Source organism: Brachyhypopomus gauderio, chromosome 5 (assembly GCF_052324685.1).
Source record: "Brachyhypopomus gauderio isolate BG-103 chromosome 5, BGAUD_0.2, whole genome shotgun sequence".
Lineage (NCBI taxonomy): Eukaryota > Metazoa > Chordata > Actinopteri > Gymnotiformes > Hypopomidae > Brachyhypopomus > Brachyhypopomus gauderio.
This window is the reverse complement of record NC_135215.1, coordinates 33226065-33251957: the sequence shown is the minus strand read 5'-3', so window position 1 is coordinate 33251957 and position 25893 is coordinate 33226065. Positions and strand designations below refer to the sequence as shown.

Below are 25893 nucleotides of genomic sequence, written 5' to 3'. Positions count from 1 at the left end.
ATTGAATTGCTTTAGCAGCACTTTTATCACACCTCTGAGAAGTTTATCCTCATATGAAATGCGAGGAGTCTCCCTGAGGCATGACCTTCGACCTCATAAAGTCACCCATAGTCTAGCAGCAATCTCTCACTCTGACAGGGCTTTATATTGGATGATTTTTATACCAAAAGTATAAGACAAAAAAAAAAAGGTTTGATAAAGACGAGTTCATGCATGGCAGCATGACTATGATTTGTTTGAAGAATCTCAAAGATGCAAATTTGCAATTAACACATTTCTAACGCTCAGGAGACAAAATGGTTGAATCTGCAAATTGTGCAGATTATTGAACCAACCACTTCCCCACTCTGTCACCAGGAGCTGACGTGAAATATCCTTGTAGTTCCTTGTAGCTTTAGGCCCCTGTGAAGACTCATCACTGATTCAGGCTACACCTTCTTTAATCTTCCAACCCTGCCCGTGACAGTACAATAATCAAACATAAATAAAATAATCAATAAGTACTTTGGTTACCTTTGATTTTCAGATACCGAGTGCATCGTGAGATGTGAACTGGATGTGAGCTTTTTTGTTTCTTTTATGAATTCATTCATCTTAAGGATCTCCAGGAAAATGTATGAAATTCGTAGCTAATCAACATCAATTAAGTCTGTATCTCATCTGCATTCTGGCTGGTCGTCAACGTTTCTTTTTTTCACAGCTGAATGGAATGATTCTCACAAAGCTTTCTTTTAATGGTTATGGTTCTTCCATCAGTCACAGTAATGTAATACACTGTTGATATGAACATATGAATATATAACATTATTTCTTATAACTATGAGGCTTGATTAAAAAAATCTAATATTTAAATAATGTTACATAATTGTATGAACGAGAAAGAGAGAGAGTGAGAGAGAGAGAGAGAGAGAGAGAGAGAGAGAGAGAGAGAGAGAGAGATATTATTGATAACTTCTTAAAAAGTAAAAAATGTAGTAAGAATTAGAGCTATTTAATTATAAATGTCACTGGGATCAACACAATATACTAGAAATCATTTAAATGCCCAACCAGATACATTCAAAAGTAGGTGAAACATGTTGAATACACATGCTAAAGCAGCCTATAGCTACACAAAACTATGACTCTTATTAACTAAAGGCCAAGGCAATTAATTTCTGGGTTACTAGATGTCAATGCAGCATTTTTTTGCAGGTTTTTGAGGTTTGGCTGTATTTCACTTCCACTCTTGCCTTCTCACAGGACCTCTCTCAACAACAACAACAACAACAACAACAACCCAACCAGCAAGGCACCATCACAAGCCAACACAATCATGCCCAAGCCCAGATCATTGTACTAAGACACATGGCTCGTTAATAAATTAAGAAAAGAAGGAAGAATGAAATGAAAGAACAAGACTGGGAAATCATCTGTGCTGTATCATTGGAAATGAGGTCCTTCTGGGCCCTTTTTACAGGGCCGGGGGTTCTTAATATCATGTTATCTGGGAAGTTATATGCATGCCAGCATTGAGAAAGAGTACTCAAAAGAAAGCAAAGATGTCTGAATATGAAAAGAAAAGTGTTGGCTAAGGTCTCCTTTCCCGTTTCCCAAGACCTCAGTCACAAAGAGAGAAAAGTTAGCTAGACGCTTCTAGGTAAATGCAAATGAGCAGGCAGAAAAGCACTACAGTGCAATCTATTCTATTACAGCTTTTATAATACTACTATAATAGCTCATAGCTTGAGGCAAGACTAGTTTGTTCCTTTGGGAAAATCCCTTTTGGGAGATTAAAGAGGTGTGTTGTGTTTATGAAAACGGTTGCTCCCAGACCTCAAACCCCCACATCAAGAAGTCTTTATGAATGCTTTACTTAAGGGTCAAATGTTTGATACCGGAGAACCGTCCCCTTGAGTACATCAGCCAGAGCTGTTGTCAAGAAGTTAATTGGCCAACTAATTAATGTGCATTTCACTGAATCTGTCTGAGACAGTGATGGTGTTCACCTAGACAGGCTGCACAAATGAGTGCGGAGGCACGACTGCTTGACATCTTTGTTTTATTTGATGCATCTCCAGGTATTGATCCCTCTCTTCTTTTAAAGACAATCAGTGCCCTACACACGTGCACCGGGTGAACAGAGGATATTTGCACAGCCTAGCATTTATTCAGCCATTTTACAGCTGCTTAATCATTTACTTATGTCTTATCTTGTGGCTAATTGGGAGAATATCGACGGAGGACCAAACAGTGGAATAGAATCTTTCCAGGTCAGTAGTGGGATCAATTGCTTGCTGTTGAGAGTGCCTGATGCAATTATGGCTTGTTTTTTTCTGTTTATCACTAAATAAAGAGTTTTATCCCATATAACATTTTGTTGTTCAGCTAAGCCTCTGGGCAGAAATCCCAGCTCCACTAACATCCTACATTCACAGCACTGTCCTCTCTTTCCCATAAAGGGTTTTTATCTCATTGAACATACTGAACATGACCTCTGAGTATGTGAGCAATGAGGCTACAAGCACACAGGATAACACAGGAATACCAAAGCACATTTAATCTCACCATCAATGGCAAACACAGCGTTCTCTCAGCATCCCAACACAAGTATAAAAATAAAAACACGTGCATGATGGCATTGGAGCGTGTTAATGTGGGTGAGTTGTCGATTGCCCACAGGTGGCAGTACTCATCACAATTTGGAGACGGACATGGCGGGTTAGATGCTACACTGGACCTTCTAATTTGCTCTGTTTATTAACCACTTGATGAGAGACTCTTTAACCACTCGCAGAAAGATGGCATGGCATAACAACTTTTGTAGATACGCAAACACAATCAAGGGTCAATCAAGGAGTGATTTACGTTGGGACAGAGCAAAAACTTTCACATTTTCAGAAGCTGTGCAACAACTGTACACTGTTTTGCTCTCTCTCTCTCTCTCTCAGACACACAGACATACATACAAACATACAGATGCACACGTGTATTTAATTTACAGTCCACATTTTTGCAAATGAGGTAAAAGAAAAATAAATTTTCCACAGTGGCATGATTGTAACAGAACATGAATTTTAATAAGCAAAAGCGGCAGCAACTTACTGATGTTTGAGTGAACAGAGATTACAGTGCTACCCATAGACACATTCATGCTCAATGTGATGTTATTTTTCAGAAGCAAAAACCCTTCAAACCACATCTTCGTATTCATTAGGCTGAAGTGTGCAATCAAACAGTGAAGGCAGTTCTGCTCTGAAAAGCCTGTGAAATTCTTCTTCCAAATTTGCCTTCACACCCTCAAAGGTGAGATGGGTATTCTAATTTTATGCTCAGGTGTTATGTGCTGGAAGCAGCGAGAGAAGTCAGGGAAACATGTTGTATTTATGTATAATGAATCTGTGAAGTGCCGATATGCTTCAACACAAAGGTGTGAAATACAACATAAGGAGTGGATGAGACAGGCGGAGCAATGATAATCTCTGGAAAACATGGACATGACTATGAGATCATACCGCTTGAATTCAAACTGCTAAGAAAGAGTTTTCTAAAGCTGTACAATTGTATGCAATTGCACTACAATGCAAATGTATTGAAATGTTGTAATATTGCTGCATATGTAATCATCGGCGCAGATGGAAATTCTGAAGTGAGGGGGACCAAGCTGTACAATATATATGTTTATGCTTGTAGATGCTAGATTTCGGATGGGGTCAATATAAATCTGGAGGGGACATGTCCCCCCCGTCCCCAGTGCCATCTGCGCCCCTGTATGTAATACCCATTGATGTTTTATTATTTAGAAAGCAAATGTTCAATCTTTTTGCAGTATTGGATGTATAAATGCAATATTTTTGAAATATTTTAACCAGACAGTATACAGTAATGAATGAGCAAAATAAATATACAGATTGGAGTGTCTCACCAAATGACACCTATAAAAAGGCATTATAGAAATATCTATAAAGTCTTACAGATCTCTGAAATGATAGTAAAAAGAGATAACATAAGATAACATAAGACTGTATTGATCCCTAGAGGGAATCTGAGGCATTACAGCAGCTTGGCTTGATAAACCACAACAGATACAGGGGCGGGCTACAATAAAATTGAAGCGATTGCAATAACTACAGCATTATTAAAATAAACACACAGAATATAAACAGTTAAGCTAATACTTCCAGCACGGGAGTGTAGAAATATGTAATAAATAATAAATAGATAATAAACTAATAATAGATTTATATATACAAATATGTAAGATAGTGTGCTAATTTACTACCATATAAACAGACATTAAGCCAATGTACCAGAGCATATTACTGCATATCACAATACGCAGTTGAATGTCTAAATGGCCCATCGAGGCAGTGTACACACCTCAATAGCACAGAGAGGAAGGAAATATGAATGTGTTCTCTTATGCTCTGTGACTGAAGCTGTCTTTGCTAAAAGTTCAAAAAGAATGTTGAAGAAAGAAAGCCCTAACCCTTGAGTCAAAGCACTGTGAAGATAGAAATCTTTGTAAAAAGAGAAATCTATGCAGAATAAAAAGAGATTAAGTTGCTCTGTCAGGCCTATTTGACCTTTCATCTGGTCCAGAGTAGAATGCTTTATGGAGCGAAAATGAAGATGGTTGTGAAATAAGTTGAAAGGTAACAGTGTAAGAAGCTGCAGGTGATGATAGAACATTTTGTATACAGGCCAATTCTACAGTAATGCAGAAAAAGGTGATTGGCTCTTTGTGGTGAGAAATTTTTTAATCCAACACTTGACATGGTGACATGGTTGGCAGCCCTGACCGGTGCAGTGTTAGTGAAGGGGCTACATGGTGAGAACAGCATGATGGAAAAGAGATAGGAAAAAGAGACAAAAATCTCAAATCAATACATTTCAGAATACTATCTTTTTTGTCTTGAAGTGTGGGACAATGTAATTGTAATTTATAATTAATTGTCTCCATGGCATGAATTCATGGGTGCGTTAAAAAAGGAAAGGAAAAAGGAAAGTGATGTCTGGTCAGAAACAAAGACACAAAGAAGAACACAGGGGGAACACAGCAGATATTCAAGATGTTCCTCAATACAATCCACAGTAAAGAGAGAGTAAAGAAATAATAAACATACAGGAACTTTGTAAACAATACTGTATCATAGCGGAAGGAAAGTTCTATAAAACCAATTTGAATTTGCTGATAACTACCAGGTGTGGATACTTTTTAAATATTAATAACACTAATATAGGGTTTCCTCAAAATCTGTCCGTCAGTGGTTAGCGGCGAAGGAGAGGGAGTGGACGTTCATAGCTGCGGAGGATATACTCACCATTAAAGCTAACGTTGCGGATGTAACCCAGCAGCTCTTTGCCGTCAACGCTGCTCATGCGTGGACAGAGTCCCGGGTATCCCGAGCACAAGTCCCGATGCATGCGGTGAAGCGCGTGGGCCATGGCATACACAGCATCCATAACAAACTGGACTTTCCCCTCCTGCTCATAGCTGGAGTCTCGGCCAATTTTCTCCAAGCCTAATGCCAAGGAAGGAAACAGGATTTAGTTGTCAGCATTTTAATCAATCATAAATTGATTTTAAGTGGAAGGGTTTCTTTTGAAGTGTATTATGAAAATAGTTTTCTTGTTCTCTCTTAAGCTCCTTTAAATGTATAAGATTGGGTAAAACACACTTGTCACACTTTTAACGTTCTTCTCGTTTTTGCTAATTTCATCTTTTATTTTTAAATAAACCATCTGACTTTTGAGTGTTAAAATAAAGTAAGATAAAAGTCTCTGCTTAATGTCTGAAACTGAAAAACATGCTGGCATTATCAGGTTAAGACACACTTTCACACACTGAATGTGCACTTGTGATCTTGTGAGTGAAATGCAGTGACAGACATCTGTGTTTTAACTTGTTAGTTCATAACATCGAGAGGTTAAATGTGAGCTAGTAAAACAAACACAAGCAGTAATAAATGTACATTCAACTTTGTCCTGTATCTCACCCCAAAAAGATATTTACCTAACATAATGTAATACATACAAGTATTGTATTTACTCATCTTAGACAAGACGTATCCTAGTTTTCAGTTTACTTTTATATGGCCTAAAGCTGTGAGCCCAAACTGATATTATACACCATTACTCAATCTCTGTTCAGACCTCAGTGAGCCCTACACCCAGCCAAAAGTGCTGCAGCTCTCAAATACCCGATCAAACCTGACATTTTCCAGAGGCCTCAGAGATCCTATATTCTACCCTATGAAAATATAAGGAATAATTTCTGCCATCTGATTTGCACTTTCAATAAATATGGGAATATTTTTCCTACTGTCTTGCAGACGTTATGAGAATGCCATGATAGAAGAACACTCTGTCTATTGCTGTTGGAGATGAAAATTACTGTCAGTGTTTTAAAGTCTGTACTATTACAAAGTTAGCTGGCTATGATGCTGACTTTTTCAAGTATTAAATAAAAAGCAGCAACTTAGTCTTATGGTATTGCCTGCTAAGAAATGGTTTAGTTGTCGGATATAAAAGAGACTAGATCTTTTGTCTAAATGAGTGAAGAGTTGAATTACACATGACATACAGCATAATCATTAAATGCAGGATCTCAATTAGTCTTCAGTTAGAGAGGGAAACTCAATTTGCCCTCATGGACACCTGTGGGAGCATCACATTGGTTTTGTTTCTTTCACTGGAGAGAACACACAAACACGCTTCCAAAATTAAATACAAAAACAGATAAATTACCAATTAATTCAGCAGATCATGTTTTATGATGTGATTAATAAAGATAAGAACGCAAGAGGTGGCTCTTATGCACACTGTCTCCTAATAGCATTAAATCCTTTTCCATTAATGGACTGGTATAGACAGTTGTTTAACATAAATATGGACCAGTTTATCAGATTCAGACCATAGGATGACAAGCAAATCTGGGCTGATTTTGAGGATTTCAAGATTGCAATGGTATCTTCATTGGTAGGTAACTAATTGGCATTTGAATGATCACTATTAGCTGATGTACTTTTCATATTGTTCTCAGCATATTCAAAAGATTTGTTAGATGCATTACATCAGTGAGTGAATGAATTGTTTGCTAAAAGCTTTTAAATAGTCAGATGAATCACTGTGCAGAGAGAGTCAAGTACATCCATGCATCCCCACTTATGTGGATCTGGAGAGCACAGTGATTATCAAAGCCTCCAATTATCATGACATAAAATAAGCAGAAACAATGACCCAAGATGAAATAAATGAACATTTCTCGCTGCTTTAAGATATGTTAGTGAAGGCCATGTAGGCACCACACCAAAGGAGGAAACAGCACAAAATGTCTCCTGCTTTCTGCAGAAATGTGAACATACTGAACAAATGCACACAGTCACTCCCGAGTGTCGCACACCGAGCTGACCGGATGAACAGTTGTTGTGGATGATCTGTTAAGGGCAGGCAGAGGCACATTTCAAGATTCATATACAAGCTGAAGAAAAGAAAGGACAAGGACAGAGTGCAAAAATGCAACGTGGAACAAACTGTGATCTGCTGTCTGGACAAAAAATGTGTTCACTGGCTGAACTGCTCTGGGAACCTGATGGACATACCATCTTAATTACTCTGTGCTTGGCTAACATTCATGAATCCTATCAATGGCTGTCAAGCCATGAAATATTTTCATAATCTCCTGCGCATACTATTGACTCATTTAGACAAGCTTGGTTTTGTTAGCTGGCTTCTTGTTTAAGAGGCTTGCCCCTACTGATTATGATGTCTATAATGGCGCTTAGACAGCAGTTTTGACTGATATCGACATATAGTAACTGACAATTGTAGAGCTCTATTAATGAAATCCCCACTTTCTACATTACAACATTAAATATTTACAGTGGCCATAACCAAGCAAATTTGTAATTATGAGATGGAGTGACTGTTAATGAAGGAAGGTTCAGGCCGGTGTATATTGTGCTTCCATATATATTTCGTTTTCCCTCGTTTTACAATTTAGCGAAAATAGAAATCAGATCAGCACATTTGAGTGTGAAAAGGACAGCAATATTAGCCTGCTTCATGGAAGGGTGGGCAGCTGCCCACAGGACAACTATCAGCATATGGAAATGTTTCTGAAGTAGCTAATAAAGATCTCACACTTGGGGCTTTCTGTCTTAACAATATATAAAGGCGTTAAAGACTGAGTATCAAGATTTCATTATGCAGGATGTCTGGTAAAATTACACAGTTTCTTTAACTACTAATGTTGATGTTTCATACTTAGTCATGTAGTCAGGAAATGAGTAGGGAATATCACCATCACTTTCAGCATGGCGGCTACATAAGCTCAGCATCCAACAGCGTATGGGAGATGAGAGCTAGAGGTGTTTCCTGCATGGTTCCTGCATAATTTGACAGTTTCTCCATGGCTCAATTTGTTGCGATAATTCTAGTGAGTTTAGAGAATATAAGGGGAGTGAACCATCAAACTTATTTGTAACTGACAGAAGATGCTGAACAACAAGCATTTTTTGCAGTTTTGTCATTTCCATGAAAAACACCACAAAACGACGTGCTTTACAAAATGCCTTTGAGTGGTCTCCACTTCTTCTCAGTCATCTTTGGCTCACTAACAGTTCTTCCCCCGACACCCATTTTGCTCTCAAATAAAGGGCAAAGGGCCATTAGAGGCAGGACAGGTCACCAGCACCAGAAGCAGAGTGAAAAACACCACAGGCACATTTTTTTTTGTTTAGATGCCTGTGATATGGAAATGGTGTGAATCATGATAGTGAGAGCAGGATATGTCCCATTAAAATAGGCTGCGTATGCCTAGTGCCAAATGCAAACTTTCAAACAGGTCCAAGTCCATTTCTGAGCATTTGTATAAGCGTTTCTGACCATTAGCCTCAATGTGCGAAGACAACGTTAATAGCTCCTAAACAAACGGCTACCCTGCGATGCAGAAATAATGCTCGATGGTGCATAAACCTCAAATCAAATATTTATAACCCCTGTCCAACTTGCTGTGACCCTAGTGTATTATCTCACAGACACAGAAGATGAATAGATGCATTCACATCTCTTCCCCTTCATGAGGCAAGGTCATAGCCTCTGGCATTCTCTAAGCTAAAGTGTGATCTTTGGTCAATTATTCAGATACACAAACCTTTAATGGATGTGCTAGAAGGTATAATAATTCATACAGTACTGGAGATTGCCTTAAAGGAATTGTACTAATCTCATCTCAGTCTTCATGATTCTGGAAGAAATGGTCAGATACCATTCCAAGGAACCGGAACATTACTGTTGCAGCTTGAGAAGATGGCATAGATGCGGTAATGAGTCTCTTTGCTATTTTATGTAGCTAAGGGGCTAAAAACTTTTATGCCAAGCATGGAATTTTTGCATTAAAATAAACAGCTTTGCTCTTAATTGTTTCCTGCTGTTGTTCTCACTTTCCGAGCTTCCAGTTTGTCCCCAGCTGACTGAATAATATTAATCAACAGCAGAACAAACTTGTGGTACGGTTTATTTGATGTGATTTCCGGGTTCTAAGCATAACACTGAAGCACTTTTAGGGTCGGAAACTGCTAAAACTGAACTTGCAAAGAAGTGCAAATGAATTAATTTTTGCCAGCATTTATTCCGCTGCATGGGAAACCTTGTGGGCGGGTTTCTCCTTTCTGTGTTTTTTTTCTGCTCAGTATTACAGCACTGCTTTGTTTTTGCAAGTGCTTAAAAAGGGTCAGATATTGTTCTAGATCAATCTGTATAAGGCTACTGCAGTCTTCATGTGGCCTCACTTTTTGAGCTCAGACGATAAGCAAACAGCTCATTCAAAGTAATTATTAAACTCTCAAATTAATTGTTTGACAATGAATTCAGTGTCCACTGAGTTTTCACTAGAGTGTAATTACTACTCAGTAAAGTACAAGCTGTGTTGCTGAATGAAGGAACGAGCTATCGTAAAATTTAACCAGTGACCGAAACTGTACCGATGACCCCAATTGCCAAGGGTACAATTATAGGGTGTCGACAAAACCATGTCAGTTAGCGGCATTTAGAGTGTCTCTGTAAATACATCTGATCTGAAATCAGCATACAGTACATTCCTTGTGTCAGATTTAAATGATTTAAATGACACAAATAGATTTTTTTTATTTAATGTTATCTTAAATAATGAATGCTACTTAACAGTTGCAGGCATTTTACATGGGGATTAAGAGAAGGATAATGAGTGTCTCAAGCATGCCTGTATATTTTCTAAAGGAGTCACTACTACGTGATCTCCAGTGATGTGGTTATGTGGAACCATAAGTCTGCTCATTCCTTTAAAGTCATGACAATCTGAGGTACAAATCAGGACATTCAATTCTTTTACATTGGCCTTCCTAAATAATGCTTAAAACAAATAGATTGTGGGGAAGGCTTTTGTACATAAACGGCGCCTTTTCAATGCATAACACCTCCATGACTGCTTTGGTTTACATGACTACATTTCCATGTGTGTGGAACACAGAGAAGAAGGTGATGCGGATGGATGACCCAAGCAAACCGCCACCTTTTCCTGGCACTGTGGGGCCATTGTCAGGAATTCTTTATTGTACAACCTGGCACGCAGCAAGGCTAAAGATAAATGATATTGCACGGTCTGAAGTTCCACTGATTTATACCACATGCGTTGAGCCCCGCCTCCGGTTGCTATGGGTGCTGCTGCAGGTGCAGCCTGATGTCCCAGCATGCTACACTGAGCTCCAGCAGGTTTGTTCACAGTGGTGAAGACGTGGCCCGCTGTGTCTGGAGCCTCAGGCCGTCTCCATTACTGCTGCGTTATTAGCTTTGCGTTATGGACCTTTTCCTGCTCCTGCATAGTAATCCTATTACTACACAATCTTATCCTGCTTAACTTCTCCTTTATTGCTTATACATGCATTCAGTTTATTGCCCCCCCCCCCCCCAACTTGCAAAAACAACAAAAAGTAAAATAAGTAAATCATACCTGAAATGGACATAATGCTAATATTTCTTGTGATGCTTCTGCAGTCTTGGTTAGGACATTAACTTGAATAAATTAAAAAAATGCAGTATGATGAATATGGCAAGATGCCAAATTACGCACCATTAAGATATCATCAGGCATAGGGTTTACCTACGGAAGCACATATTGTCATCTGACCAAAAAAGTTTGTATTTGCACTGTGACAACTTTTATATATATATGATAAGTGATACGATTGCACCAGCAGGCACACAAACACAAGCAGCAGACATATACAGAGACTGGGCCTGGGGACCAACGACAAACAAGCAAGTCAGCATCTCAAAGGGTTAACCTCATATGTATGGGTGAACTTCTCCCTCCCTCTTCCCCCTCTCTCTGTCTGTCTGCACATTCTCTCTCTCTCTCTCTCTCTCTCTCTCTCTCTCTCTCTCTCTCTCTCTCTCTCTGTCCCTCTTGCTCCCTGGATACAGAGCAGAGGTCATGCTGAATCAGCTGTTTGTCCTGCTGTATGATTACTCTACAAACATACAGGCTCTGATAACACATCTATTCAGCTCTCCTAAAACACAGTGTGATCAAATCAATTTAAGCCACAGCTGCTTGTCTCAGTATTTGCAGTCTTAACAAATTCCACATCTCAAACTGTGTTCCTGTCACCTATCACTGCACATTTTTAAAACGCACTTTTATTTGTGCGACATGATCCTGGAGGATTAGATCAAAACGGCTGTGTTCTGGAAAAGCCTCAGTATCAGCTAGGATTACACTCTACAGTAGACTCGAGGACACTGTAGTCAGCACACAGTAGCACTCTGCTGAAAATTCTTATATGTGTATGTATCTGAGGACGTGTGTGTGTGTGTGTGTGTGTGTGTGTGTGTGTGTGTGTTTTCTGTTGCACAGCCTCATCCTGGCTTTCACTGTGTTTTCAGTGTTTTTGTTATATGACAAGGAGACAAAAGAGCTTGTTTTTGCCACTTTAATAATCCCTTCCCTCTCTCCTTCTTAAAGGAAATATAATAATATTCAGAGAATCTGTCAGCATGCTGGTGAAAGAAGCATCCGTGAGCAATGGGTGGCTACTCGGAAAGAAAAAGAGAGAAGAGAGAAAAAAGAAAAAGGCACAGAGAGAGCGAGAGCGCGTAATGGACTGATGTGCTTCATCTACAGCTATGTAATTATTCTCATTATGTCAAATAACTGTGCCAGAACAATAACCATGCATTCACAAAAGAGACCCAAACGTCCGTTTGCTCTCTGCGGCTCTACCCATGTGACATAAACAGGAGAGGGAGGGGGAGGCCTGGTGGTTCAGTGTTAAACAAAGAGGGGGAAAGTTCACTATTCAGCAAGTTGTGTATATGAGCTACTGAGTGTGAACAAGTAGGGTTAGGAGAGAAAAAAAGGCTATTTCCACTCAGCTCTTTTGGCTGTACAAAACTGACACTAAGAAGGTCAGTGTGAAGTCTACGTATGAAAGGATCCCACTTGTCTAAACAACAACAATAATAATGCATTTTATTTATAACACTGATGTAGAATTCAAAGCACTAGAGAGTATCAAGAACAATCACGAGAACATGGGACAAAAACAAAACCCTACCACAGGAAACAAGAACAAGCTATTTCAAACAAGTAGAATAATTAACAATGTAAAAATACAAATTGAACACAACTGTCACACTGCAACATAATTAACTAAGAGTACCATGCTGGCTTCCATGGACTATAGTCGACAGTGAAAAGGTCTCCCGCCTTATACTTCCCCACAGATTGATTTGGTTCAATTAAATGTTTAATTAGATGCCGTTGCTGTTTTTGGTAGTTGGACTGAGTGAATGCCATGGCTAGTAGTTCAGCTGGCACATAGGACCCTCCTCATCTGCTCGTGGGTTTTGTTTATCTTGTCCCCCCTTTCCCTGACAACTTCAGTCCATTTTGTTGTGTTTGCTGGTAACTAAAAGAACCTTTGAAACCTCCACAGAGTATAAGTGGTTTTTCATGACTATTCTGCACTGATGCTACAATACATAAAAGTAAAATAAATAAATAGACAAGAAAAAGTAAAACTTTAGCAAGAATGCAAAAATGAATTCTTCCCAAACCACTTTAATAATAGGTTCTGGCTGTTCTAATAATATGCCCAAAAAGCAGCATATAATAGCCCAAAAAGAACAGGCCCTAGAACAGACCCCTGAGGAACACCCTACTGTACTGTTACACAACAAGACTTCTTACTACTGATAAAACACAGTGAGAATGAATAAAGCACTGGAGCACAATGTTTAAAATAATTTCTTTAAAAAGCATACACAACACGCAGAAAAATTCTTGCTTAATCAGTGCATCTCAAGAGTGATTTGACTTTCAGATCTGTAAATGGGATAGCCCTAGTGAACTGGGTTAGTCAATCAAAATTTACAGTTTTTGCCTGTATCATGTTTCCATATTAAACAACTGCTCATGTCTACTTGCTGTCTGCCAGTTTCACACATTTAAATACTTGCCTTACATAGTTAATAAGGCAACATTTTTCACAGATAATTCATAAAATTAATGGGCATAATCAAAGCTTTAGCAAATTATTGACATCTGAGTTGTAGCTGTATTTGGCTTTATTTGAGTTGAAGGACCAACTCACCCCTCATATGTCTGAACCTGGACAACTACTCTGGCAACTTCAGGCCTTCAATTACAGCCTAATGGGTTCTGGCTGTAATACCGGTCATTGCTGCCAAATATTGGACCATGTTCAAACAGCATCTGTGCACGTGAATACTTCATTGCTCTGTGAAGAGTAACACAACTCTTCCAATACAAGGGCAAGGTTAAGTGAAATTATTGTTTAAAGTTGCTATATACTTTTAATGAGTTCTGCAATTAGACTCCCGGCACTCTTTGATACTCTCGATGTGACAAATATCACAACCTGAGAAGACTCATCATATAAGCAAGAAAACTTTCAACTGAAAGAACTAAATGGGGTGTGAGGATGATCTGTTCCTGTATGTGTGATCTGTTCCTGTATGTGTAATATGAGTACGATGTTCATACCTGCGTAATGCCACGTGGACGTGTTCATACCTGCGTAATGCCACGTGGATGTGTTCATACCTGTGTAATGCCACATGTGTGTTCATACCTGCGTAATGCCACATGTGTGTTCATACCTGCGTAATGCCACATGTGTGTGTTCATACCTGTGCACTTCTTAGGACTGCCGAGACGTTTGCCATGCATGCCCAGCTTGCATCCAAAGTTCTCTTCCCAGAATTCTGCAAACCACACATTCCTTCGGTTGTTGGAAAGCGAGCGGCTTCTGAAGTATCTGTCAAAAGCTGGGGAAGGGCATGAGGAGAGACAGTAATGTTTCTCTGAGGAAAGAAGCGCAATGTTTTCGGTGTCATGAGAGAAAAATGATCACACATTAAAACTGTGGCACTTATTACACTGTAACCCTGTAATCATAAAGAGTAACTCATAAAGCAGTTACAGTCACAACAGAGTGCTATTGCTTTATGGAGAGCATAATTTATAAAGAGTGGTTGGTGGCAGAGGTACTGTAATTTTTGTGCGATTTGAGTTAATTAGACCTGCAGCACCGTGTACCATCAACAGAAGCTCTTTTAGGCAGGATGGTGATCGCTCCCTCTGCTACTTTCTCCTGCTGGACGACAGGGGAGATCTTTGAACCCCAGCTGTCAGATCCCACCCAGAGGAAATGGCCTGTCTGATTGTTTCGCTTAGCAGCATCAAGTACACGTCTGTAAAATAATCAGATACAGGCATACTGTATACCAGAACTTAATATGTACTTTGTTTACACAAATAATTTTAAGCAATTTGTATTTGTTATTGAGACAAGAAATGATCTAAATAGATTTTAGGTACATAATAATTTATGATCATGTCTAAAACTGTTTGCTGGCCAGTCTACAGTGGAGATACTTTCACGCTACGGAGGCCCCCTGCTGGCTGCCCTGGTCAGCAATGGTGGTATTTCAGGATGTCCTGTTGTTGTGATGTGTTCGTCCATCTTCGGGGGTGTGACCCATTAGGGAACCAGACACTCAAGGGTCGTTTGTCTGTCTATATATTTTGTGTCTTTGTACCAGTTGATGGCTGGTTATTGTATCCTTAATTTGGATTATGTATTATGCATACAAAATATAAAATTCTTTAGGAATCATGAAATGGCATCAATTTCTAATTGTTCTATAGGACTACACTCAAGGCTCTATAGTCAGCAGATGACACCTCAGCAGATGAAAATATTGTTTGCATGTGGCCTCTTAGAAAACCTACAGGTACAGGACAACAAGCTTATCTTTGCTATGGGTAAGAAAAACTGTAATTGGCCAACAGACCTGATGTCGTCCTCATTTGCAAACATGATGACGGCGCGAGCATTTGGAGTTTCCAGCAGGCGCAAGATGATCTTGTCAAACTCTCCTGGCCTGGGCTCTCTGGGGATCTTCAGAGATTGTGCAATACATACACCACCTGGGAGAGGGGGAGCAGGAGGGAGACAATGAGGAGTGAGAGAGAGAGAGAGAGAGAGAGAGAGAGAGAGAGATGGAAGGAACGGTGTGCACAGAGAAGTGAGAATGGAGACACAAGACAGGAATGCGAGGCAGTGTGGGAGGAAGAAAGAAAAGGAGATAATGGGATGTTGAGAATGAAAATGTGTGAGAATGAAAGTATGAGAAGCACAGAGAGTGACGGATACAGACAGGAGAAAAGGAAGAAACAGAGTGAGAAAGTCAAAGAGAGATAAGGGAGATGTGAGAGGTTTGGAAAGAGAACAGGGAGGGAGCCTTAGAGTCTGATTTCCTTACAGCAAGAACACTTTGCATACAAAGTAGGTACAGCAATAGAAGAATAAGCCTTCCTGGTTATACTTTCTATGTACAGAGAAATAATTGTTGAGATTCAAATGATATCTTGCCTGAGGTGTTTCTCATCTTGTTTACTCGTTCTAATGCAATTCACAAAGAGCATGATTTCTTTAATATACAGCACAGAGAAAAATCACATATATCCTTAAATTCATATAGCATTCAACAAAAGAGTCTTCCAAATATGGACTACAAACCCCAATCAACCTAACTATCTTCTCTTCTACTACATGGACATTTGGAATATGTATGCAAAATGTATTTTGATCGAGTTCATTAGAGTTTACTTTCACAGAGTGTTGATTATCTGTATTCAACATGTGCACGTGCATGTATATTATTCATAGCTGATTAACCCATGCTGACATTGTGAGAAAGCTATTTTTCTATTCTTGTGCCTATATATAATAATTAAGGGAGTACTTCATTCTTTTGGGAAAAAAAAGGTATTAACTTCACACATATTCTTGCAGGATTTCAACCGGTGCTAAATGATGAGAAGTGTATAGACTATAGTTTTTTCATTATAGTTCAAATATATGTAGTAGGTTTCAAACATTTGACTCTCATAGTAAAATGAACCACTTAAAAAAATAATATGATTCTGATTCAGTAATTCGATGTGCATGTATTCCAAAGTTAAAGCATGTGATTTAAAATTAATCTGAGAATTTCACTTACATGAGGGACACACCCACTCATTCTCACACACACACCCACTCATTCTCACACACACGCCCACACACACACCCACTCATTCTCACACACACGCCCACACACACACCCACTCATTCTCACACGCACGCCCACACACACACCCACTCATTCTCACACGCACGCCCACACACACACCCACTCATTCTCACACACACGCCCACACACACGCCCACTCATTCTCACACACACGCCCACACACACGCCCACTCATTCTCACACACACGCCCACTCATTCTCACACACACGCCCACACACACACCCACTCATTCTCACACACACGCCCACACACACACCCACTCATTCTCACACACACGCCCACACACACACCCACTCATTCTCACACACACGCCCACACACACACCCACTCATTCTCACACACACGCCCACACACACACCCACTCATTCTTACACACACGCCCACACACACGCCCACACACACACCCACTCATTCTCACACACACGCCCACACACACACCCACTCATTCTCACACACACGCCCACACACACACCCACTCATTCTCACACACACGCCCACACACACGCCCACACACACACCCACTCACACACCCACTCATTCTCACACACACGCCCACACACACGCCCACACACACACCCACTCATTCTCACACACACGCCCACACACACACCCACTCATTCTCACACACACGCCCACACACACACCCACTCATTCTCACACACACGCCCACACACACACCCACTCATTCTCACACACACGCCCACACACACACCCACTCATTCTCACACACACACCCACTCATTCTCACACACACGCCCACACACACACCCACTCATTCTCACACACACACCCACTCATTCTCACACACACGCCCACACACACCTGCCCTCCTCCCTATCTCCCACTTATTAGTACATTGCACACACCTGCTCCTTGTTTGCCCCCTTTGTTCTCCTCTATTATTAAAGCCTACATGTACCTGCCATTGGTGGGGGGCATTGCCAGTCATCCTGCACCTGGAGGACCACTCAAGCGCCTGTGCCTGCACTCAAGCGCCTGTGCCTTCACTCAAGCGCCTGTGCCTTCACTCAAGCGCCTGTGCCTGCACTCAAACGTATGTGCCTGCACTCAAGCGCCTGTGCCTGATCTCAAGCACCTGTGCCTGCACTCAAGCGCCTGTGCCTTCACTCAAGCGCCTGTGCCTGCACTCAAGCGCCTGTGCCTGCACTCAAGCGCCTGTGCCTTCACTCAAGCGCCTGTGCCTGCACTCAAGCCCCTGTGCCTGCACTCAAGCCCCTGTGCCTGCACTCAAGCCCCTGTGCCTGCACTCAAGCGCCTGTGCCTGCACTCAAGCGCCTGTGCCTTCACTCAAACGTATGTGCCTGCACTCAAGCGACTGTGCCTGCACTCAAGCGCCTGTGCCTGCACTCAAGCGCCTGTGCCTGCACTCAAGCGCCTGTGCCTGCACTCAAGCGCCTGTGCCTGCACTCAAACGTCTGTGCCTGCACTCAAACGTCTGTGCCTGCACTCAAGCGCCTGTGCCTTCACTCAAGCGCCTGTGCCTTCACTCAAGCACCTGTGCCTGCACTCAAGCGCCTGTGCCTTCACTCAAGCGCCTGTGCCTTCACTCAAGCGCCTGTGCCTGCACTCAAGCGCCTGTGCCTTCACTCAAGCCCCTGTGCCTTCACTCAAGCCCCTGTGCCTGCACTCAAGCGCCTGTGCCTGCACTCAAACGTCTGTGCCTGTACTCAAACGTATGTGCCTGCACTCAAGCGACTGTGCCTGCACTCAAGCACCTGTGCCTGCACTCAAACGTCTGTGCCTGCACTCAAACGTCTGTGCCTGCACTCAAGCGCCTGTGCCTGCACTCAAGCGCCTGTGCCTTCACTCAAGCACCTGTGCCTTCACTCAAGCACCTGTGCCTTCACTCAAGCACCTGTGCCTTCACTCAAGCACCTGTGCCTGCACTCAAGCACCTGTGCCTGCACTCAAGCACTTGCACTTCCACGTTTGTGCTGCATTGCCAGCTCGCTTGAGTTGAGCTACACGGAGAATAAAGATTCTCTTAACATCCCATCACCTCTCGCTCCTTCTGTGCCACTGCTGTCAAAGCAAGTAATGCAAGTTGTAAATTAATCTGTGACATGGAGCAGGAAATTGGTTACAGACAAATAATCAGCATGTGAAGAGTGAACAATGCCGTTACACTTTGAGCAACTCAGATTTGTAGTACAAGATGACATCATCTCCTATAACATCATGTGAGCTTCTCTACCGTGAAGTTCTCAGGAGGACCACTATGAATGAAACAGCTGTGCAGAGTTTTTTTTTTTTTAAGAAATAATGAGTCAAGCAGCTGAGATACTTGTATGTACAGGTAAAACCTCACAAAAACACCCTTTCTTTCAATATGTCTGAATATACATTCAGACCAAGTAAGAATGTATAGAATATTGTATATTGTCCCTGTATTAACATAATGTTATAAGACGAATCCTCCACTGTCTTGTATTTGTGTGGCTTACAGAGTGATGTAGATAGAGGTAAGTGAGAGCATTTGTGTTTTTGAATGAAGTAGGATTCAGTCTGAACAAAGTCAAATATCGAGTCAGAAGCATTCATAGGTCAACAGGCTACTGTGAATGTGCCAGGCTAATGTGTGAGCAATGTGACGTTGTGTGTTGCTTTAACAGAAAACAATATCCTCCACCAACCACTGACCCTTACTACACAGAACGTAGTCTCGATTTCTTGTCGGCCTTTACACTACTCTCATACGTGAGAATGAAACGGTAGTGCTGAGACATGACTTGCCAAACTATGCGGTAATTTGGAACAATGTCAGGTTTCACCACTCTAATCTTGTCAGGAATGGTCTGATGCCCACCCACAACTGTCAGTGGAGATCCTGCCATCGTAATCACCAACCCTCAACCCTATTGAGGAATTCTTCTCAGCATGGAGGTGAAGACGTATGATCACCAGCCCCATAATCAGATGCCATTACTTGAGGCTGTGAATGCTGGTTTTGGGACATCACAGATGAGGACAGCAGTTGGCTGCAACCTATAAGAAGGTTTTGTCCTCTGTGTCTCGGAAAGCATGAATTCAAGACGTACCATTACTAGCAGCAACTTTTACACACCTGCCTTTTCAATGTAACGTTGCGTGTTTATTCTTAATATCAATACTCAATATTACTATTGCCAGACAGATATGGGAACTAAAAGGATTTTCCATATTTGTGTGACTGGTGTAATCAGTCAAATTCTGATTCATATTTAGCATGTATTATATCAGTATTTGCAATTTGCAATGATAAAAGAGTAATCTATGTTTGATAACCGTGTTTGTAGTGATTGACTTTGTGTGTTTTGTTGTATGAAGTGAAGGTCTGGAGTGTTTAAGGTTCTTTTGGATGGGTGATACAGTGTTGTGAGCAATGCTTTTACTGTTGCAGAAAGTGCTCTTAGAATGCTGAGAAAGGGGTCACCGTTTCAAGAAATGCATCTAAGAAATTGAGAAAAAATGCTATGTCTGTATAAATAATTGTTCAATAAAGTAGAGTAAATGAGGCACAGAAAGTAACGGCAGAGTTATAAAATATAGATGCACTTTGAATATGTCATTGTTAGATTAGATTGACATGTTCTGCTCAACTTGAACAGACAACAGCACATTCACACACTCTTCATTACCATCTTTCTCCATTTCTTCCCAGACTGTCTCTGAAGCTTTGTTGGAAAATTTGAGTAAATATCATTCGATTTGGAGACAGGGCAATCTTCAGTGTTAAATAAGAGCCCGTAATAACCCTCCATCATCTCCCTAGCACCCCATTACAACATTAGCTCTCCTCTCTCAGCCTCCAACACTCATCTCCCTGAAGCTTATGCTTCCTTGTTACAGGCCATTTAATGAACAGCTGCAGTAGCTCCATTTTTCCTGCATGCTTGGCCTTGCTTCTACATCAGTGGTTGCACTTTTCCAAACACAGTCAGTGATTATGCCTCAGCAATGGCCTTTTAAGGATGGGGGCCAGTCTGAGTGTTTGGCAACTTTTACATGTTCTCTAAATTTCTGTGTTTTCTTTTGCTGTCTCAGTGGTTATTGCATATTACTATACTCCTGTAATGTGTGGGTTAGGTATGACAAGGACGTGTGATTGGGTGCTTTGAGATTTGTTGGGCAAATGGCAACTTATCTTTATGATCTGATTCTATGAATGGGCTGAGAATGAGCTACTGATTATTGGGATATTCTCTGGGTAATTTCCGTCCATGTGCATTTCACCCACACACTTGGCTCAGATTACTGGTTTAAGACCGTCACTCCTCCACTAGTCTGAACAAGATCCTATATGCAAACAAGCAACAAAATTTTGTTTAAGTACTCAATAACTGAATGAGACCTCACAATTGCATTTTCATAATAATATGCATATTCCAGTCCACACAAAAAGTTTCAAACTGTTAAGGGCTATTGTTAGACATCACTTTTGTACTTTTTTGTTTGTTTGTTTTCTTTTGTTTTCTTGGTATGAAATCTGCATGTGCAGCTGAAGTCTATAAAAGTGACAGTGACACATGTCTCTGTGCTGCCATCATCACAACTTCTACAGCAGTGCTTGGGGCATGCTGTTCTTTGTCAGCATATATGTCGTGGCCAGGAGCGCACTACCAACACTCTGAAACAGAAACGTCCCAGGGTGTGAACCCTTCTGGGCAGAGGTAAAGTATGCTTGTGCTGGGTTTCCTACAAGACACAAAATATCAGCCTGAGCAAAATTCTATTTCCACACTCCTGAACAAACAATTGCATAAGCTAGATTTCCATAAGCCACATTTGTACTAAATTACATTATGGGGTGGTGTAATTAGAAGACAGATTCATCATGCCACAGTGCACAGTAATTAAATAGACAAATGCTTGTGTCTCACTGAAGAGTCAGAGGTTTGAGAAGGACAACACACTAATTAATACTCTGATTTTATTCTTATTCAATCATCAAACCTTTGACACAAAACCAAAATGTAACTTATTGTGCTGTCTGAGAGTCGGATAGCAAGCAGCAGAGTAACATCTGTAGGGCTGGATAATACAGATACAATGGTCAGACTACTGGGGTAGTGGGGCACGCTGTACTACATCAGTTTGTATATTAAAAATGAATATTATTGATGAATATTAATGATGAATATTATTGATTTTCCATCCCAGCACCACACAGCAATTACATGCATTTGTATTTGTCAGGTCACTAAAAATGATGTACAAGTTGAGACATTTTGGTTGGAAAAATGTATGCAATTTTCATTTTTAATAGACAGCTTTCACACCCATTATGACTAACTGAAGATGTGCTCCTACATCTTAGTTCTGTCAGCATTCAGTATCTGACACACGGCAACAAGAAGCCAAATATTTCGGCACAATGAACTGAATCCGCATGTCAATACATGCCAAAGCAGCAAATGTCTCACATACTTTTAGGTGTCATTCTGATCCATTGAACATGTTGGCTTGATATTCACAGCACTTTCACAGTATGGAAATATTTTCACCCAAGCAAATGCGACAGCACAACCTCTCCTGGTTCTCAGGAGTGAGCAAACTGGCTAGCTCACTAAAGGCATGGTATGGTAAACAACACAGGAGCAGAGGCTTTATGGTACACACAACAGCAACGGCAATTCACTTCTGCGCCAGCCAGCACACAAACACACCCACCACACTGTGGATGCGAAAAAAGACAAATAAAAACAAGGGCATTCAAAGAAATGAAACAAATATTCCTCTACCAACTAGAACTTTCCACATTGTAAAATATTCAGATACAAGTGTTTTATAATGAACATAGCATAGCCTACACTTTAATTACTAAATGACTAAATCATATATATATATATATATATATATATATATATATATATATATATATATATATATATATATATATATATATATATATATATATATATATATATATATCATCCTGGCATCCAGCACAGGGATAATGCATTTCTTCCAGTCTTTCCTTTTCTAGGAAATGACAGAATTAGCAGACGTAGTCTACATTCCCTTCCCCAGTCATAACACTGAGCTGTGTTTACAGCAGGTATCTGCTCGAAGCCTTTTTTCAGATTGTACCACCATAACTCCCAGTATTACCTAAGCAAGACTGGCACCCACCTTTGAAGTGGAGTGGCGGTGAGTTAGCACCTCTGACAAAGATGTTCCCCAACCTGCCGTTTCTGATCAACCTCTCACAGCTAATTGCTGCTGAAAGATGTTTTTGGTGAGGAAATTAGACTTTTGTAGTGAAAATGCATTTCTGTGATACACTCAGCAATGGAGTTATTTAAAGGGGGCATGTATTCTGTCTGGAACTTTGGGTGGCTGAAACTGTCAAGTGATATCAGCAGGTCGGAGTACAGAATAAGGCAAATTCTTAATATAGAAATGGTGCTGAACTGAATGGAAATGCATAAAGGGATGGCAAGTGGACTTCACATGTGATTCATAACACTAACATATCATGTATTATTGTTTCACTGCTTATCAAATGACACAAGACAATATTAAAAGATCAGGTCCTACCCTTAATAAAAGGGAGTGTTTTCCTGCAGCTTACATACCAGCCTGATCCACCTCAACATGTCAAATGTTCCTGTTTAAGCAATATTAAATGTACTCATTTAATCAGGTTGTAATACATGTGTACTGAATGAAAGGCACGTCATTTGTTGCCCACATATGTGACTCTAGCCAATCTTATTCCAGCCTTCAGATCTAAAGTATAGGTTCAGAAAATTACATATTTTCCTCTCATCTTCCATGAGAGAGCCACACGCTCCCCTCTCGTCATGTTTGGCAAAAGGCTGGGGATGCAATTCATCTCCATTACACATCCCCAAAGAATATGCGAGTGGGTGTACAGACAATTTTCAACCAGGACAGATTGTTTTCATAGCATCAAAATGACAGAAAGCTGTTGTGTGGCTAATGCAAAGAGATGTGTAACTGACTGGTGTTAATGTCTTTTTCTGAAGGTGTCAAGAGTATGAATATCAGTAGAGTTAATACATTTTCATGCAGTTTCTTTCTGGGTGCTACCTCTAATTGCCAGTTTATTTTTAATATTCATCATGTTAGCCATATCCAGTGTTTAGAATAAAACGTGACAGTCTAAAAAGCATACTATTGCCAAATCTAAATGCCTGTATTTGCATTTAAATTAAACTAACTCATTCTCACTACTTTTAATGCTGCAAAACTGAGAGGTTTGGGTAAATCAAAGCATTTCATTATAACTCTTATGTAACATTATTCAAAAGAGAAGCACAATTTCATCTAGATACAAAAAACTCCACGTCTTGTGTAAGCTTGGTTTTGACAAGGCTGAGTGATTAATAGTTTTTTTTGTTTTGTTAAACCTAAAAAAGAACAAACTGAAGGATTTATTGCCTACCAAATAATTTACTAACTGCTCAGTAAATAAGCCCACGTTTCCTTATAAAATTATAAGTGATTCAATCTACTTTTGTTTTGCTGTGAACATAAAACTTGTTCTTCCACTGTACAAACAATTCAATTTCATTTTGCTTTCTCAATTCCCCACTTCTTATGTCAGTCATTCTCTTTCTTCACCAACATGACTTCAATCTGTAAAGCCAGACCTGTCTTAATACTAGGGGACTATAGGCTTCATTTTCCAGGAAAACAAATGAAAGTCTGCCTTCAGGTAATGCTCCAGTATTCCTCCACAGACTTGGGACTCGTCTACAAGGAAACTGAACAAAACTTGTCATTTTTGTGTTGTATTTGTGCTGATTTTGGGTCATAAAAAATGTTTGTGCCAGTTTGGTTTAATATCATTGCAAGTTAAAGCCCAGGGGAGAAGTCACCATGAATTCAATATGCCATATGACAATATATTAAACAAGCACAAACTATTTGAAAGCCCATATTAGTACCAGCACAAAACAAAACGTTGCCTTAATTTAGTTAGGTTTTTGGCTTTTGGTGAAAATTAACATAATATGACCTCACTCCCTGTCTTGTTAGTACACACTGAACATTATAACGTCTTAAAAACTAAACCAGAGTGCACAAACTAAGATGAATGGCAAAATCAAACAGGAATAAGCATTAGGGCCACACAGTCTATTGGGATTAAACACCATTGATTGTTAAATTAATCTGGATTTGGTCTCACCTGAAAGACAATATCCCTTCCATTTATTGATCTGTAACACATTTTGTTCCTGGTAAAGTGCACTGCAGTGCTACTGCTCTGTCTGACTTTAACAATTCACAGCACCTGTGTATTCTTCCTCCGACTCACCCAGGTGTAACAGATTAGTTCCATAATGAAACACCATTCTGACTCAGACAAGATGCCACCCACTCATTCAGGGTTTATCTGATCCCTGAATCCATTTTAGTTCAAAGATGTTTAGCATGTCTAGGACCGGAAAATGTATTATGACTGTGATTTTTAAAAGTGTCTTAGCTTTTCACTGAACACTATATACAAACATTTTTCAACAAGTAGTGAGTGCAGCTGTTGAAAGTCTTCTGCCACATGCTCATGCTTACTGAGTGTGTCTGTTCTCTGGGACCATTAGCTCAGATGTTCTACTGCCTTCCCCTTTGTGTTTATCTTGTCCACTCATAAAGTGTTTCCAAACCATTACTGTCTTTTTTTTGACGCCATGTAATCCCGCGATGGCATTGTGGTTTCAGGGCAAATGGCCCATGGGGCATATAAGACTTTCCTCCTCAATCACACATCACACTTCACTGGGCATGTCAGCCATTAATGAAACTGCACAAAGCCTCATCAATTTGATTCAATCTGTCAGCCTGGAACAATGATATACACTGTAGTCATATATGCTAGCCAGGTTGATGCTAGAGGATCTTGTAGAGTGAGACAGGTACACATTTCATTGAGAAAGGTGTCATTAGCCAGTTGTTTGAATAGATGTTCCACACTTGACAAAGGCTGAGGTGCTGATGTCTTTCTCAATTTGTGTGTCCCTTGTATGTTAATGAGAATGTCATTGATTTTATATATATATATATATATATATATATATATATATATATATATATATATATATATATATATATATAAAATATATAATGAGTTAATGAGAATATATATATATATATATATATATATATATATATATATATATATATATATATATATATATATATATATATATATATACACACACAGTGTTCTCAAGTCTCACGCATTGAGCGTGTGACACACGCATTTTACCGTCTTCACACGCTCTCACGCCACACTTCCGATT

General features: G+C 40.1%; 1 protein-coding gene across 6 annotated transcripts in view; it reads right to left on the bottom strand.

Annotated features, from left to right (window-relative positions):
* Positions 1–25893, bottom strand: part of grm8b (glutamate receptor, metabotropic 8b) — a 92270-nt gene that overhangs the window by 12170 nt on the left and 54207 nt on the right. For 5 of the 6 annotated variants that reach the window (XM_077007283.1, XM_077007284.1, XM_077007288.1 and 2 more), the window contains 4 exons: positions 15340–15475; positions 14582–14736; positions 14173–14310; positions 5304–5504 (listed from right to left, as the gene is read on the bottom strand). In XM_077007283.1, coding sequence (XP_076863398.1) covers positions 5304–5504; positions 14173–14310; positions 14582–14736; positions 15340–15475 — 630 coding nt within the window. Of the gene's footprint in view, positions 1–5303; positions 5505–14172; positions 14311–14581; positions 14737–15339; positions 15476–24782; positions 24809–25893 lie in introns of those variants that run through there. The other variant, XM_077007287.1, reaches the window with a different exon arrangement.